This window comes from Electrona antarctica (assembly GCF_951216825.1).
Source record: "Electrona antarctica genome assembly, chromosome: 14".
Taxonomy (NCBI): domain Eukaryota; kingdom Metazoa; phylum Chordata; class Actinopteri; order Myctophiformes; family Myctophidae; genus Electrona; species Electrona antarctica.
The window spans coordinates 14,365,552-14,382,715 of record NC_136795.1 but is presented as its reverse complement, the minus strand read 5'-3'; the positions used below and the strand labels follow the sequence as shown (position 1 = coordinate 14,382,715).

Here is a 17,164-nt window from a genome sequence, read left to right as displayed (position 1 = left end):
CAGTCTGATATTACACGTAGACAGAAGCATGCGAGCAAAATCCAATTTGAGACCATCAGACTTGCCTAAATCCACAAAAGTGGCACATTCTCCAATATGTTAAAGGACCACTTCACCACTTTTCAACCCATCTTCATATAATAGGTCCTCACTAATAATCATGATAAAATGGCACGATTCTTTCTACTCAGTCTGTGTCTCATAGGAGGGCTGTGGGCAGTTTAGAAACAGTCTTCCAGTGACATCATCATTAGGCAGATTTATTTTTTAAACAAGATTTTTTTTACAAAAATGTTTAGATTTTCATCATCGTGAGAACGATGGCTTCCATTTTCGCATTGCAACTTTCCAGGACTAGAAAGCCTGCAGTTTCTATTAGCTTGTATTCCCCATCGATGATGTCCCTGGAAGACGGTTTCTGAACTGCCCACAGCCCTCCTATGAGACACAGACCGAGTAGAAGAAAATTGCGCCGGTTTTTCATGATTATTAGTGAGGACCTATTATATGAAGATAGGTTGAAAAGTGGTGAAGTGGTCCTTTAAGAACAACGTACCTTCTTAAACACTATATGTAGGACATACTGTAGGATAATTGGGTCTGTTTAAAAGGGTGGTCACACCAGATATTGATTTGGGGTTTTACAACGGTTTGTCTCTCATTCAGAAGAGATCAACTATATAATAAAAAAGACATTACATATCTGTACAAGGTGCCTTACATCATTAGACAAAGGCAAGTTTAATTAGAACTAATTACACACAAAAATAAAATACTCTTACAAAACTGATAGTGTTAACATACATCAAATTGCATCAGTCAGCTATGAGAGATATAGTCCTGCTAGTGGAACATGCTAAAAAAGAGAGGGGGGGGGGAACCAAGAGCTGCATCTCAATGTTGAATTGTTAATAAAAAAGTTCAGTTGTTCAGGAAGAGGCAGCTGTGGAGCGATACTGAGAGATGTAGTGTAGGAAACAGACACTAGAGTGTTGTTGGTGCACAGGACTTGAGAGTAACTGAATGTCTACTTATAAAATTGATCAGTCCATATTACCTACCTGGCATAGAGGTCGTCACCAAGTACACGTGGCAACCTGGTTCTGTATGTGTGCAATTCTTTTTTTATTTTAAGAAAACCTTTTTCTACTTAAGTTAAAGATAAATTACACTTTGCGTGATCCACATAAATGAACAATATCTTATTACTGTACAAAGCACCATCTGAGGACACTTCTCACTTTGCATACACTTATCTACATTAAAAATAACAAAATGAGCTACTCATTTGTGTAGTGTATGCAAACCGTCAGAACAGTCCATGGTCATATAGAGATTGCCAGACAGGCAGCATCATTTAGAAAACATTCAAGAGTTTTTGTGTCAAATCATAGAAAATCCATGTTCTTGATATTAAAACATTACTGGTACGACTGCTGTGCTGGGTAAAAAAATCAAAATTAATCTCATTCACTACATGTTTTATCAAAAGCCCATGTGGAAATCAACAGTGTTATAATCACAATGCAAATGACAAGATTATAAACACCATTAACATAATCTGTAGGCCACTCAATCAATGCGGGTGGGGTCAGAATTTGTGTTTTGCCTGTTCCTGAAAAATATTACAACTTAATGTGACATCTCCTGAGAATGTGGCTAGCTAGAGGTCTGCATGTATTGATTTGTGGCCACTAACAGTTTTTGGGGACAAGTAGTGTATTTTGCAGTCTAGCATTAAGCTGCAAGAGTAAGTTTGCCAATAAAACAAACATGTATGTTACTTAGCACCACATGGCAATGACCATAAGGTAGTAGAGGTTGTTTTTGCTGACAGACAACACATACAAAATGTCACTATGGGTTATCTATTCGTATTCCTGGATATTGGAACAGATCACTTGGAAATAATGTTGTGTTGAGCTAGCGGAAATAATGTAACCCCAAGTACAGAACTACAAAAACAGAGAAATCGTGATTTTCACCGATTTTTCAACAGACCATGTTTGTTGTTGGAGGATATCACTAACATTTAAAGGGTCAGCTTAATGTTTTCAAAGATTCATTGATTCAAAACTATTATGGCACTCAGAGGTGCAGGTCAAACGTGTGTTTGACCTGCCCTTAAGACATACCACTCCACATAGGTAGGAGAGAGGCTAAAGATTTCAACCACAGCAATCGAAGTGAACTTCATTCAAGCTTAATTCTGCTTTCACAAATTGTCTTCTATAATTTAAACAGTAACATTTAAAAGATTTTTTTTAATGGAATAATGTCAAAGGGTTTCTGGAATATAACAGCAATAAATTATATATATATTATATATAATTTTAGTGTTTCTTTTTCATTTTCCCATTATATAAAAATAACACATTTCAAGCTACTCATTCATTTCTTCTTTTTCTTTCTTTTTTTCAGACAAAACCTAGATGTTAGACGTAGGAAATAGGTTTTGACTGGGAATGCAGCGCTGGTTGTCAGGTGTAGATCCCTGCTGCTGTCTTTGGAGAGGGTTGTAAACATTGGGTCACATTTGCTCTACTTCTGGATACAGCCTCTAGTCAAGTTGTCTTTTCATTTTGGGATGCAGTCTCTCCGCTGTCCGGCCTCGGTGCTAACTGAAACCCCCACATGAAGGCCCTGCAGGGGCCTCGGTTCTAACTGAAACCCCCACATGAAGGCCCTGCAGGGGCCTCGGTGCTAACTGAAACCCCCACATGAAGGCCCTGCAGGGGCCTCGGTTCTAACTGAAACCCCCACATGAAGGCCCTGCAGGGGCCTCGGTGCTAACTGAAACCCCCACATGAAGGCCCTGCAGGGAAGCCTTCACAGTTCACACCAAACTCCCCTGCTGAGACTCTCTGCATCCATTATGCTAGTAAAGAGTGTATTTGGGTGGTTGTATTACCAGCAATAACCCTGTATTCTGCCAAACCAGTCTCGTTAACATGGGTTCTGAGTGGACTGACACACAACACATGGTAATATGATGCATTGCTACATGGAATACTGTCTATTCATTTTAGATGCTAAAAAAATGAACTTACAAAAGAAAGGGAAGAGTCAGCACTTTTTGCAGGTTCCACAAGTTAGTAAATAGTCTGAGTTATTAGCAGCTGTAAAGGTCTGTTTTTAATAATAATAATTATAATCATAAAAAAAGTAGAGGTGGGTGTAGAGAAACTCAAGGAGAGTCTTGCCGCATGTTGTGGTCTTTTTCTGTCCACCCCCGCCTCCCCCACCAGTCCTGGCCACATGTCCCTGGTGAGTATGGGAGTCCTTGGGTCAGGTGACCATGGATGACCCCCTGTTGAATTGGACTGATTTGTGGAGGGGTCCAATCACGGTCAAACTGCGTTGGTTCCTGGTGCTTGCCGATCCTCCCGTCTGCAATGCAGTGTCACTCTACAGCGAAGCCACAGGTCTCCTCAATGGCAGTGAGCAGCTTGTCATATAATTTGTCATAGAGCTCGTAGGGAGGAATGTCGATCCGGTTGAAACTAGATGAAGACACAGGCAGAAGAGACCTTAGATTCCAGGATTTATAGCAGAACCTCATGTGATGAAGCAGCTAATAATCAGAACATGTTAAAATATCATTCATAAATGTTTAAGGATACACAAACCACATTCATAAACAGAAACGGCCTGTTCTGTCCAACATAAAGTTTTATAGCAGTTGATGACATGAATACGTTTTTTAATGGATTGAATCCTAAAAGTGTGATATAAATACTATGTCTAGGTTCCCAACCGACTCTTTCCCATCTCTAAGATATGTTGCATCCCATGAGCAGCATAGGAAAGTATTCTATTGTGGACTCACCAGGTGTGGGCTTTGGGCAGGTTGTTGGAGCTGGCATCAATCTGGTGGATGGTGAAAAGCCGCGGCCCAGCAGCACCTGTAAGAAAAATCTAAAGTTACACTAAAGCCTGTGGTGCACAAAATGTGGGACCAGAGGCGCTTCTAGGGCAGTGGTTCCCAAATGTTCGGGTCAAGACCCAAAAGAGATTTGACGTGTCCGGAACCCAAACGCGGAAAATAGCGGATCTACAAGTGCACAACGTAGAACAGCTATTTTCACTACTTCTTCTTAATTATTATTATTTTGTTTGATTGTTTTAAAATGTATACAATTATTTTATTTAAAAATTAATTTCTTTGATGTATATATATACTATACTTCCCCATAGGTTTGGGGGAGTGTGAATCACATTGAGTGACAGAATCGGTCTGGTGTCTCTACTCATTAAGCCCTGGCTCAAGTACGGTATGTGTGTGATAGTATAATAAATTACCAAAACATAAAATATTCTAGACATACATAGTATTTATAATGATAAATGCATTGAGTATTTTTTTATTAGGATAATAAGGCCATATTTGGGCTTGTTTTTGGCTTATTTTTCAAGGGGAGATTTGGCTTATTTATCTCGCAAGAGTTGGGTTAGGCCGGGTGCATACGTTGGTTAGACATACTAACAGTCCGACAGGCATTAGTCTGACAACACCGTCCCTCCCGACATGTGTGGTCGGGTTAAAACTCACCTGTGGCTCCCGACATGTGTGGCAGGTTAAAACTAACCCGTGGCAGGTTAAAACTAACCTGTGGCAGGTAAAACTAACCCGTGGCTCCCGACATGTGTGTCAGGTTAAAACTAACCCATGGCAGGTTAAAACTAACCGGTGGCTTCCTGTGAGGTGAGGTTTAGGTTTCAGGTAGGGTGTCGGACTAATGCCGGTCGGACTGTTAGGGTGCAAACACATGCACCCTGGCAGGGCACTGCGCCAGGCACCCGGAACCAGAGGCAAGCAAACTGACACTTGGGAGCAAGAAGTGCACCACTGACGCAGATGTACAGCTAGCTAATAACACTGTAGAGCTCAAGACCCTGATGTTAGATAGGAGAGTGTGGAGTGCAGGAGTCCAGAGTCTGTGTTGGCTAGATTACTGCGTTGCAGTATTATCTTTTAAATGAAACTGGAATACATGTTCTGTTGTAGCTAAGACTGAACATGCTTGGAATGATTTGTCTGAAGAGCTCTAGAAAATAGAAAAATTAGGTCAAGTAAAAATAAAACAAACAAACAGTGAGAAACTGTAAACTCAGTTATTAAGTAGATACTGTTTATGCACAGTAGTGTACATGCAACTTTATGGGAAGGGACCCAAACTGGCATTGTGGAAGATTCAGTTTCTATATTGGTTTGCAGAATTGTGTACAGCAAAAATAGAAAGGAACTGCAATTACATGAACCAAATCATGAAAAGGGGTTTTAGTTAAATGTTCACTTCTTGAGTCATTTTTTTTAAGGTGCTTCAAGAAGTCCTGAGGCCACCAAAAACAGGGTTTGACTGTATGTATGTAAATGCCTGTCTCCTCAAAAGTATAGGCCATTCACAGCTAACCTGTGATTGTGACTTTGAAGTCAAAGTGAAACTTAAAGAGTGTGAAAGTTGGGGTGTTGATCAACATCTATGCATGATGTAAATTACTCAAACATTGTCGTGATCGCTATTTCCATTTGAGAAGTGCAATACAAACAAGAGTGTGAAAATTGGGGTTTAAATGGTTCTTTAGCCTTCAGTTTAATGCTGAAATATATTTAACGCCTCCCTACAACTTTCGACCAGAAACGACAGTGTACCCACCGCCCATTCAACAGCAGCTTTTTGGACTTTGATGTGAGACAGAAATGTGTGCAAATGTGTCCCGTTTTGTACAAATCGCCACAACTCCTCAACACAGCGTCTGATTGCGGTGAAACTGTGCATGCATATTCCCACTAGCTAGGCAGAGGAAGAAATGCCACTTGACAGTTTTCAAATCAGCTTCATGGTGGCGCGACAGGCCAAGTCACGTCACAAAAAAAACAAACATATTACTCCTAAACATTTTGCCAAACATCACACACACTCCTATCCTCCTGGTGGAGACCTGTGCCCAGAAGGGCACTTTTTCTAGTTTCAATTATGCGATTGGCTCATGGTACAGTGGCCTAAAGCCATAAAAAGAAGTTGCAGGTTTCTCAAAATAGGCTGGTCAGGGTTGTCTTGGGGCTATCTGTGAGCATTTGCAGCAGTTGGGTTGGCTCCCCTCTGGCAGCCACTAGCCAGGTCAGGTCACTACAGATGAACTTGGTACATCTACATCAACAGCGCTCCTGTGTACCTTTGCAATCTTTTTAGGAAGTAGCCATGTTCATTCCCACCTAACCAGAGCCAGCTTTGCAGACCTGTCCATGACCACATTCACCACCCAAATGGGAAAACGCTCATTCACATGTGGAGGAGCAGTGAACTGGGACTAGCTACCCTCGACGATTAAAAGCATCAGCAGCCATCTCCATTTTAAGAAAAAGGTCAAAGCATGGCTTTTAGAAAATCTTGCAGAATAGTATAGTCACTTATATTTATAATTAGATCATTTTTATTTATGCTGTAAAGTGTAGCATTTTTATTTATTGTTGTACTGCCTGTATTTGTTGTAATGTAACAACAAATACAGACCAAGGACCACAATGGAAATAAGTCTCACAACTTTGTTTGTGTTTATATCCTTGACGTTTCTCCGACATGTAACATGTGTTTTTCTTTTATGTCAATAAGTAATAAAAAAAATTGTAATACAATTAAATCAGACTCCTTTCAATATCTTCGCAACACAAAGCTCAACAAATAAATCTATTAATCCATTCATTCCATTGAGACCTGGAACGCATCCATGTCACGTTAGCGTTTAACCACATTAACCATTAAACAAACATATGTCTGTCTGTCTGTCTGTCTGTCTGTAACGGTCACTGTGACCGTTAAATACAGACAGACCCCACCATCTGCCATCCAATCACCCTCAGGCTTGGTGGTTTGAATGTGAATCCTCAACGTCTCACATGAGGGGAGTGGCATACTGCATATTAACATATAAATGTGCTTTTCAGCATATGAATGGCTCAGGTGTGCTAGTGGTTTAGCACTTCTTTTCAACCACAGTTAACAAGACAATAGTGATAGTATTGAGAATGAGTTTAGGAAGAGACACCAAGAGACATACCATTTCCACAGAGAATGGTAAGATAATTATGTTTTGGTCATGTCGATTGGAAAACATATTTTTAAGAACTGCACAATGATGGCGGGAGAAAAAAAATCGTAACATTTTGAATACTACACACTTACAAGTTTGAACATTAGCTATTTTTGCAATTTGTCTTACATCAAAGTATATAAGGCTTAAGATGAGGACGGCAGGGCGATCTCTGTCACTGCTCTATAGTGACTACTACATGTTGGCCAGGGAACCTGTTCTGTTCACTTCAGTGGGGAGCTGAACTGAGGCCCCCTTTACATGGCACACAAGGTCTATAGCAGTGTGCTATCGCCACCTAGCCACTTGACCTGGCATGCACACTAGAGCATTGCATTGCGTCTCTGTGTAAAGGCTGAATACAAAATGAGAATGCAACAGGACTTAGCCGTTTTCTCTGGAGCCCATTGCCGTGTAAAAGTGGCCTGAGAAGAAGACCATTACTACATCACTTCTCACTGTATAATATTTTCTTTTAATTCCAGATAATTCTTGCTTATTCAGGTTGACGTGACAGACTAAAGACCAGATCAAATTGCTGTGCACAGTATGCCAACTCTGGTCATATCGCAATACAAATATTTATTCACAGCCAAAGTGACTAAATTACTGGGAGTTGTTTAGCATTGGTCCATGGTTCCCTGTGCGTAACATTGACTGCAACCAGGACACATTTCATATTGTGCCAAAAACCAATGAAGAGCATTAGGAAAATTGTCACAGTGGCTACTGTGACTGCAGACACGTGCAAAGCTTGTAAAGTTGAGTCTCTAAGCAACATTTATACGTGTGGTCCCAGGTGTAGCGATGATTTCATTTATATTGTGTTTGATCCCTACGGCTGCTAGATGGTGGCTGAGCTGCCTGACTGTCTAACAGGAAGAGTAGTGGATCACAATGAGCTCTGCATCTCTCTCTCCTCTCTGTCTATCTGGGCAGTGGTGGCTGCCAGGATGGACCCACTGAACCGCTGGACTCTGCTCTGACTCAGGGTTCAGCCCAGGCCAGAAAAACACAGTGACACTAATGCACAAAGAGGAGCACAGAATCTTGTGAAGATATCTGATTGAATAGAACAAGCAGCCCCACCCACCCGCTCCCCTACCCATTGTGCCAGCAGAGCTGAGCTACTGAATAGGGGAGAGAACTGCTTTCAGGAGAGGGATAATCAATGTGGGAAATGGAAAAAGTGAGTGCTCCACCTCACCTCCCACAGTAGTATAGTGGCCAGACAGCTCTTTATAGGATAGGTAGCTCCTTTAATGCACCGCAATATGTGTCTTTATCTGTCATAAGCTGTGTTTCCACTGGAATACAGATATATTGAGATGTTAATGTTAAGGCGATCGATATATGAATGCACCATTTATACCATTCATAAAATAAGTGTACCAGGGGACCACCAGAGGTCCTTGAGGGGATCACTGCCGTAACCTCTCAGATGATGGACAGTTGGGCCTTCCAGGCCTGTGTGTGAATCACACTCTACCTTGCAGTAGGGCATTATAACCTTTGGTGATTTTTGGTAGTCGACTTGAATACCATAATTAGAGTCGAATACTCGATTATTCGCCAGTGAAATATCATATTTTTTCATCCAATAAAAACGAGAGATTCTCGGCCTCTCATTGAAACAGTGCAAGTCGGGACAAACCTGAGGTGTAGTGAAATACGATTGGCTCTGAAGGGGGGCCCTGACTCACACTGTACCTTGCAGAGCCTTGAAGCCTTGAAGGGGGACCCTGGACGAGCCGGTGACAAACTGCAGGAGGCGGGCTCGGCGCTCCTCGTCATACGACTCCACAGCCTTCCAGAACCACTTGACGATGTTGCTGTCGGAGGTGCAGTGCTTCAGCCGCGTGTTGGACTTCCAGTCGTGGATGTCTATTTTACCCAGCCCGCACACGATCAGCTGCGAGGAGAGAAGAGGGAAGCATTTTAAAACATGCCAATTCCAAATGTATTCAGACATCCAAATTAGACAAGTGTGCCATGTTGTCCATGGAATACAGTTCAGGACATGCATCACATGGCCTCAACCCCGCCACACTCTAAAAGCTATTTGAAATGCAACGTGTGACATTTGGGTAGCATTGGCATCCCTATTTTGGGCATGTGATTATAGACAAAGTTTAAGGACATCATCACATATTGCATAAAGTCATGGTAGGTATATGCTGGTGTGGAATATTACCTCGAGCTCCTTCTCATCAAAAGCCTTGAGGAGGTGCTGGGGGATGACCTCGTTGAAGCCCTTCTGCAAGGCCAGGAACTGGGCCTCGATGCCGCGCAGGAAGCGCCAGTTGACGTAGAGCCGCACATACTCCTTCTTGGTGTCCTGGTTGACCTGGATGCTCTTGCCGTTGGGCTTGAGCTCGTGCTGGATGATCTCGCCGTACGCGTTGTGCTCCACGCAGAAGGTGTGGTCCAGCACGCCCGTGATGTCGTTGTCCCTGCGACGCACATGGAAGGAGGACACACATCATTGCAGGACTCTGGCTGTCAGGTGTCATCATGTAGTTAAAGCCACTTGACCATCTGTATGGTATACTATAGACCAGGGGTGCCCAAAAGGTAGATCGTGATCTACCAGTAGATCACAAAGGCTGTGCAGGTAGATCACATGACATGCCCCTAAAAATATATATAATTTAAATATAAAAATGTATTTTTGCACCTGCCACTTGAATTTAGGTGACTTGATTGATTGACATCAAAAAGTGCCTGTCAGCTCAAACCCACAATGCAAGTCTTCGTTTTCAAGTGTGTTTCAAGTGTATAAAGTTATATATTTTTTTAAAAACCCTACCAGTTCCTCCCCTCTATTCCTCAAGATTTCCTCAAAAATCAGAAATGGGATAATACTGTTTTTTGGTGGGTAGATCTTGTTGAGCTCGTCATTTGGAAAGTAGGTCGCGAGTCAAAAAAGTGTGGGCACCCCTACTATAGACTATAGAGGGTATGCGAGTGACATCATCATCATACCCGGATGTTATGCGGGAACGCCTGCTGAGTAGCAAAAAACACCTTTCTGGCCTTGACAGCCCATACATCCAAACAGAAAAGTCCTATCGGATTGCATTAAACGGCGTTAAACTCACTTTTCTACTCACTTTATGCATGTGCATACTCTCTATATAATATATATTAATACAATATTACTAACACAACTGCGGTGGCTGTATTTGGTCTCCCTACTATTCCATTCAGAAATGTAGGTTGTGTGGTTTGATAGGACCACGACTGACAAGTGTTTTCTCACCGGAGAAAGCAGACATGCTCTAACTTTTTAGCTCAAGAAAAGACCCCAAAAAAGAAAGTAGACATTTGCCCGGGATCCAAACTGGTGAAAATAGCTGATCTACAAGCTCCCAACGTGAGTTTCGCGACTACTTCTTAAACCTTTGTTTACTAATTTATGGAATTTCTCATCAAAAATCATGTTTTTAATTCATGAAAATCTTTGCTGATTTTGGAACGTGTTTTTGAAAATGTTTAGAAATAATAATAAATTGAAAATAAAATGTAGGAAACCAAAAATAAAGGGACCCATCAAAATGTGTCCGCAACCCCCAAATGGGTCCAGACTCCAGACCATAGAGTATAAAGAAGGATAGAGACCGAACTGGAGCGTTAGCCCCGCCCCCCCGCTATTAATTTCAGTGTAAGTTGCTCAGTGGCGTTTTGAAGCACCCGGAAGACTTCCGGAAGTATAATTATAACTCAATGGCTCGAGCGAGCGGAAGTTTAGCCTAGCCTAGCCCCGGACCTCAATTTTGAGGTCCGGGCTTTTCACGTGACATCATGAACGTCTGTCCACTTCCATTAAGTGCTGCAATTCCACATTTCACCAGTAGGTAGTGGCATCTTCAACGTTGGATAGCCTTACTGGGGGCTTGGTCCAGACCCAGTGTTTGGGAGCTAGCTAATGGCTCAGTGGTAAAACGCAGTTGTGCGGTGCACCCGAGCTCATGGTAGGACATGAACATTACAGAGTGCAGCTTTAATGATTAATTTTCTTTGTAAAGGATAAGACCAATATATGGTGAAACTTTTGGACGGTAATGCTTAAATACCGGTAAGCAGAAAAATTAAATGTTGATAATGTATTTTATTATAATGTTTACTGTAAAGACCTACAGTAGGTAAAGTCTCTAGATGGCACTGTCATTCTCTCATATAATCTAGAGAGGTTGTTAAAATGTAACATGTATGATTGTAACAGTTTCCCTTGGAGAGTAGCTTAAATATCTTAACTCTCCAGCTCTTTGTGCATTTTCAGGTCAGGATACAAATGTATCCAATCAGGAGAGAGAATTTGAAAGGATAAGCATTAGAAGTGTTGTGACAAACAGAGAAATAAACAGACAAAATTGGAACTGGAACACTATAAATTGAAACTGGTACATTAGTGGAGTTCACTCTCCTGATTGGATACAAATGGTATCTTGACCTGAAGATGTATTTTATGTTTACTAAAGAGCTAGAAAGACCGCTGTTATTAAACAACCACCCTACAGCAGTCCCTATAGAGCGTCGCAGTCCCGCCTCCTACCAGGGACCAGGAAATGATTCTCCGTTCATTTTCCTCATAGACATTTCAGAAAGTATTTATTTAAAGACGTTTACGCCGCGGACAAAGCCAACTCGAGTCGTGAAAAATCATGACAACAAACACAATTTTTGGGGCCGAAAAAATTATTAGAAAGAAGAAAAAAACGGCAGGTTACAACACTTTCTTTGTGGTTTTTCTTCTTTGTAATTATTTGTTTGGTCCAAAATATTGTTTGTGTTTAATGTGTTGTCATGAGTTGTCACGACTCGAGTTGGCTTTGTCCGCGGTGTAACCGTCTTTAAATAAATACTTGTTGAAATGTCTATGGGAAAAATGCATTGGGATTCATTTCCTGGTCCATGGTAGGAGGCGGGACTGCGACGCTCTATTGGCATCAGTTACCCAAAGAAATAAAAGTGCTCAATTCAATTCCACAGAAGACATACAAATGGGTTTGTCATCCACATTGATACATCTTCCCCTTTCTTGTTTATTTCCCAGGAAACATTTAACCACTTAAACCCTATACTTAGTTGACTGTATTTCCATGGGCTGTATACTTAGTTGACTGTATTCCCATGGGTTACACTAGATACAAATACAATTTTCAGCAATTTCCAGCAATTTGGGCAATCTGCTCCACTTGCTATACGTACAGTATCCAGACAAGGCTGTTGTGCAGGTCTGGGTCCACAGACTCCATGTCGTCCAGGGTGATGGGCTTGCCCAGCAGCTGCTTGTAGAAGGGCAGGGTGAAGCCTCCATCAATGTAGTGTCCGTGGAACACCGCCATGCCCATGATACGGCCCACAAAGTGGAAGTAAGACAAGTGTTCCTACCAGAGAGACCACAACAACATTGTGTTAGTTTCTGGAAGAACGCGGCTGCATGTGTTCTTTTTCTTTTCTTTTTTAAACACATACATCTGAAAACAATTCCATCCTTTAGGGAACTCGTGCATTCCTGTTTTCTGAACAGATTCCATGTATTTGAATTGCTCAAGACTTGGGTTTGAGTGGGTCGAGCTGACATTTGGCCCTCTGCTAGATCGTTACAATATCTGTCCGTCTGTCTGTCTCAAGTCTCTGCTTACTACGCAAGCAGAGGACATCCGAATCTCAACCATTTGTCTTTTGACCGATTGAGAAATCCTAAAAGGATAAAAAGTCAGTGAATAATCTATCATGAGAGTCTCAACAGAACAATTAAATCCATTGCTCCGCTTATCTTTGCTGGCCTGAGAATGGTGGTTTAGAACAGAGTGGGGGACACCAGGCCAAAGCTGTAGAAGATAACAGCCGATGAACCAACCCAATTTCTTGGGTGCATGCTTGCTGTCTGTCTGTCTGTCTGTCTGTCCAGAGAGCGGGTCTTCTGTGTTGTGGTCAGTCAGTTAGTCTGTCAGTTCTGTCTCAGACTCACCGGATTGACGGCAGAGTCTGGGTTTATCTGCAGTGTATAGATGTCGTCACGGGAGTACTGGAACAGGCCGTAGTATGGGTTTAGCATCTCGTGGGACAGAAGATACAACCACTCCCTGCATAGACGCCGACAAGGGTTAGAGAACACACAGTATATGGTGAGAAAAGATAAGTCGGATAATCAATTATATGTCCACTGCATTGTAATCCTGCAAATGTACAAAGGGACTTTGGCAAAACAAATGTATTCTCTTAAAACGCACATTCAGCAGGCTGTGCGGTCTGCCACAAGGGGGCAGACCGTGATCTAACATTCACATAACAGTGAGTGTCTTATATGGATTTCTTACCTGGCCACTCCACCGTAGTCGAGCCCCTCTTCTCCTCTGAACTTCACCATCAGTCTCTTCCACAGGTCCTTCGGCCTCATCTTCATCACTTGACGATACGACTCCTGCATCAGAAACATGCACATATTACAGACACGGCACGGCGACAAGCGGACAGTTGGTGACAGAAATGGTTAGCTCTCCAAAAACTACTCAAGAGGGACCATCTGGTATATACAGTCTCTATGGCCATTGGCCAGGGAGAAACATACAGAGAGAGAGAGAGAGAGAGAGAGAGAGACAGGCAGGCATCTATCTGCTGACTTAACGTGCGTGTGAGCGATGCCGATTCTGGGGAGGAAGCCAAGGAACATACATTCCTGTGACCTGTCATGTAGAACCGAGCGTCTCAGAAGATGAAGATGTGTGCCAAAGTAACCCCGTGGCAAAGGCCCTTTATCAAACTCAATTATCGGGGCTTAAAGGGCCGATAAGAGGTCCCCAAAAAACCATGCGACACATTGGGGCCTGACGACCCCATGAGAGAAATCCCACTGTTACAGTCTGATGCCTTTGCCTGGTGGCTCATGAGAAACATGACAGGAATGAACACATTCACCAACACTGAAGAAGGCTGATGTGTACACACTGAAGAAGGCTGATGTGGACACACTGAAGAAGGCTGATGTGTACACACTGAAGAAGGCTGATGTGTACACACTGAAGAAGGCTGATGTGGACACACTGAAGAAGGCTGATGTGGACACACTGAAGAAGGCTGATGTGTACACGCTGAAGAAGGCTGATGTGTACACACTGAAGAAGGCTGATGTGGACACACTGAAGAAGGCTGATGTGTACACACTGAAGAAGGCTGATGTGTACACACTGAAGAAGGCTGATGTGTACACACTGAAGAAGGCTGATGTGTACACACTGAAGAAGGCTGATGTGGACACACTGAAGAAGGCTGATGTGGACACACTGAAGGAGGCTGATGTGTACACCCTGAAGAAGGCTGATGTGTACACCCTGAAGAAGGCTGATGTGTACACACTGAAGAAGGCTGATGTGTACACCCTGAAGAAGGCTGATGTGTACACACTGAAGAAGGCTGATGTGGACACACTGAAGAAGGCTGATGTGTACACACTGAAGAAGGCTGGATAGCCGAAACATTTGTCTCTTTTGTGACATGATGTAAAGAAAAAATAAAATAGAAAAAACTCTTGCCACTGTGTGCCCTTTTATAAAGGAAAGTACAAAGCAATCAGCTGGGATGTCTTGCCTCGTCTGTTCTGAACAGATTGTAAATAAAACAAAACCTGCAGGGTGCGTTGCAGTGTAAACGGCTCTGTACCATAGTAACACTTTTCACTATGTTGTATTTTGATAAAGGCGAACCATTCAACCCCTCTCGTGTGTCTGTCTGCTGGGATCTGACCGCCTCCGTCAATGTAAGTGTCGGGCCCACGTGTAGACAGCTTCCAGTGTCAGGGGAGGCTCATTTAAAGTGGATTAGGGGCAGTTATAATAAACACAACCCATAAGACTATAATAACATGGCCTCTTTGACAGCAGCGGTCCACCCGTGCCCTCCAGATACGCTGAGAGAGAGAGAGAGAGAGGGGTGCCGCGGAAGAAATAAGAGTGCCTTATCGCAGCGGAAAGTACACAAGAAGACAGCTTTGACAGCTTGCCGGCTAACACTTGCCCCATTCAGTCATAATTTAATGCCTGGGTCGGTCTGGTGAAGCTACAAAGTTATGTCTAGCCCCTTGCCATGGCCCTACCTCTGGTTCAGGCCCCCGCCCCACTGCTTCGCGTTGAGATCAGCCAACAAAAATCTTCCCTCAGATTAACAGACACTGCCGTTTCCAGCACATTCCATCGGATATTTTACGAGGGGTCATGTAGTCTGTTTGCAGGTGTTGTTGCGGCGATGAAGGCCCGGCACCTCCTAAGACTCAGAGAACTCCCCCGCTGAGAAAATGCACTTGAGAAAATCCCGCATTTCAAACAAGGGGTCTGCTTTCGATTTTGAACAGACTACCATCACACATCATAGATAATGGTGTGTGTGTGTGTGTGTGTGTGTGTGTGTGTGTGTGTGTGTGTGTGTGTGTGTGTGTGTGTGTAATAGCTAGCAGCTAATCTGCCACAGGCAATGACCTATATGGGAGTATCCAAGTGGATGGGAAAACGTAATCTTGAACCGTGAGAGGACAGAATGATTGAGAGACATCGCATCACTCAGCACTCTGAATTAAATAAGGAGTGCATTCCTCCAGAGTCTCAGATAAAACAGATTTTAAGTGACTGAAGAGTGTCTGACTTTGACCTGACAGGTTACATGTCAAAATGGTACATGTAGCCTGTCACTCACCCCCTTCCTTCCCTCACCTCAAAGATCTCCTCGCGGGACACCTCGATGCGGCAGTGGCCGGCCTGGGGCTGCTGTTGGGATAACTCCTGGCGGAGGATCTTGAGCTTCTGTACCAGGTCTCTCTTGTACTTGGGCACCGTGAGGCACTCTGCCTCCTCTGGTAGCTGACTCGGAGACACCAGAACCTGCTGGGCCTGGTCCTTCGACTGGTTCTGACGGCTGTGGAGGGGGGTGGAAGCAAAGAGAAATGGGTGAGGAGGAGAAATGGACATGGAAAAAGAGTGAGTCGGGGAGAAGAGACAGCGAGAAAAAAAACGTGGAACAACAAACAGCCAACTCATAACAAAAAAAAAAGAAAAGCAAGCCCACTGGGTAAAACAACACACTGCGAGCCAACAAAGTGAAAGTGAGGCCTGTAGCTCTGTCTGTCTGCTGACTGTGGAGAATGCCGGGTAAACACACTGAGGTCATCTGGGAAACACATCAAATCAAACAGCTGCCGTGGCCTCACAGAGACACACACAGGTGGAGGTGGGAGTCTCGGCGGAGGAAACACACACACACACACACACACACACACACACACACACACACACACACACACACACACACACACACACACACACACACACACACACACACACACACACACACACACACACACACACACACACACACACACACACACACACACAGAAGGGGGGCAGGCAGACGAGGGGCTGGAGTGACAGGTCTATGAAGCCAGATAATATCCACCGACATAACTTCATAGCGTCTGTAAACAGAACGATGGCCCTGCAGTCAAACCCTCTTCTATGCCCCGCCAGACTCTACAAACGAATGCATAGGTTCTCTACTACACCATCCCACCCTTAACACACACACACTAACATGTCCCCTTCTAGCCACAGAGACCAACCTGGGGGCCAGCTTCACAGGTAGGTGAGTGCCATGGCTGCCTGGCTGGCCACAGGGCCCCCATGGCAATCTAGAGCAGACAGACAGCTCAGCTAAAACAGGGCTCCCAGTCCCAACGGAGGTGTGTGTGTGTGTGTGTGTGTGTGTGTGTGTGTGTGTGTGTGTGTGTGTGTGTGTGTGTGTGTGTGTGTGTGTGTGTGTGTGTGTGCATGCATGCGTGTGACTGAGGCTGAGGCTGAGACAAGAAAACGTTCTGCAAATAGATTCTCTGTTGCTCTTGACTCATCATGTACTGGATACTTGAGGCAACCCGAGGGTCACTGAGGCCGTTGTTCAGAATGAGATGTTTGGGTTTGAGAAGAAAGACAGGCCAGGGTCCTATGCCGTTACAGAAAGGCAGAGCAAAGCCATTCCACTGGATAGATACGTTCTTGGCCGAATGCCGCATCACTAACATTGTGTG

General features: G+C 43.6%; 1 protein-coding gene across 1 annotated transcript in view; it reads right to left on the bottom strand.

Annotated features, from left to right (window-relative positions):
- Positions 1–706: 706 nt before the first annotated feature.
- LOC306937294 (E3 ubiquitin-protein ligase SMURF2) overlaps positions 707–17,164 on the bottom strand; it is a 65,335-nt gene continuing 48,877 nt past the window's right edge. The window contains exons 12-19 of the mRNA XM_079520964.1: positions 15,801–16,002; positions 13,419–13,522; positions 13,070–13,184; positions 12,304–12,482; positions 9,287–9,545; positions 8,803–9,004; positions 3,830–3,905; positions 707–3,503 (exon numbers count right to left, since the gene is read on the bottom strand). Of these exons, the coding sequence (XP_079377090.1) occupies positions 3,404–3,503; positions 3,830–3,905; positions 8,803–9,004; positions 9,287–9,545; positions 12,304–12,482; positions 13,070–13,184; positions 13,419–13,522; positions 15,801–16,002 (1,237 nt within the window). The 3' untranslated portion in view covers positions 707–3,403. The remainder of the gene's footprint in view (positions 3,504–3,829; positions 3,906–8,802; positions 9,005–9,286; positions 9,546–12,303; positions 12,483–13,069; positions 13,185–13,418; positions 13,523–15,800; positions 16,003–17,164) is intronic.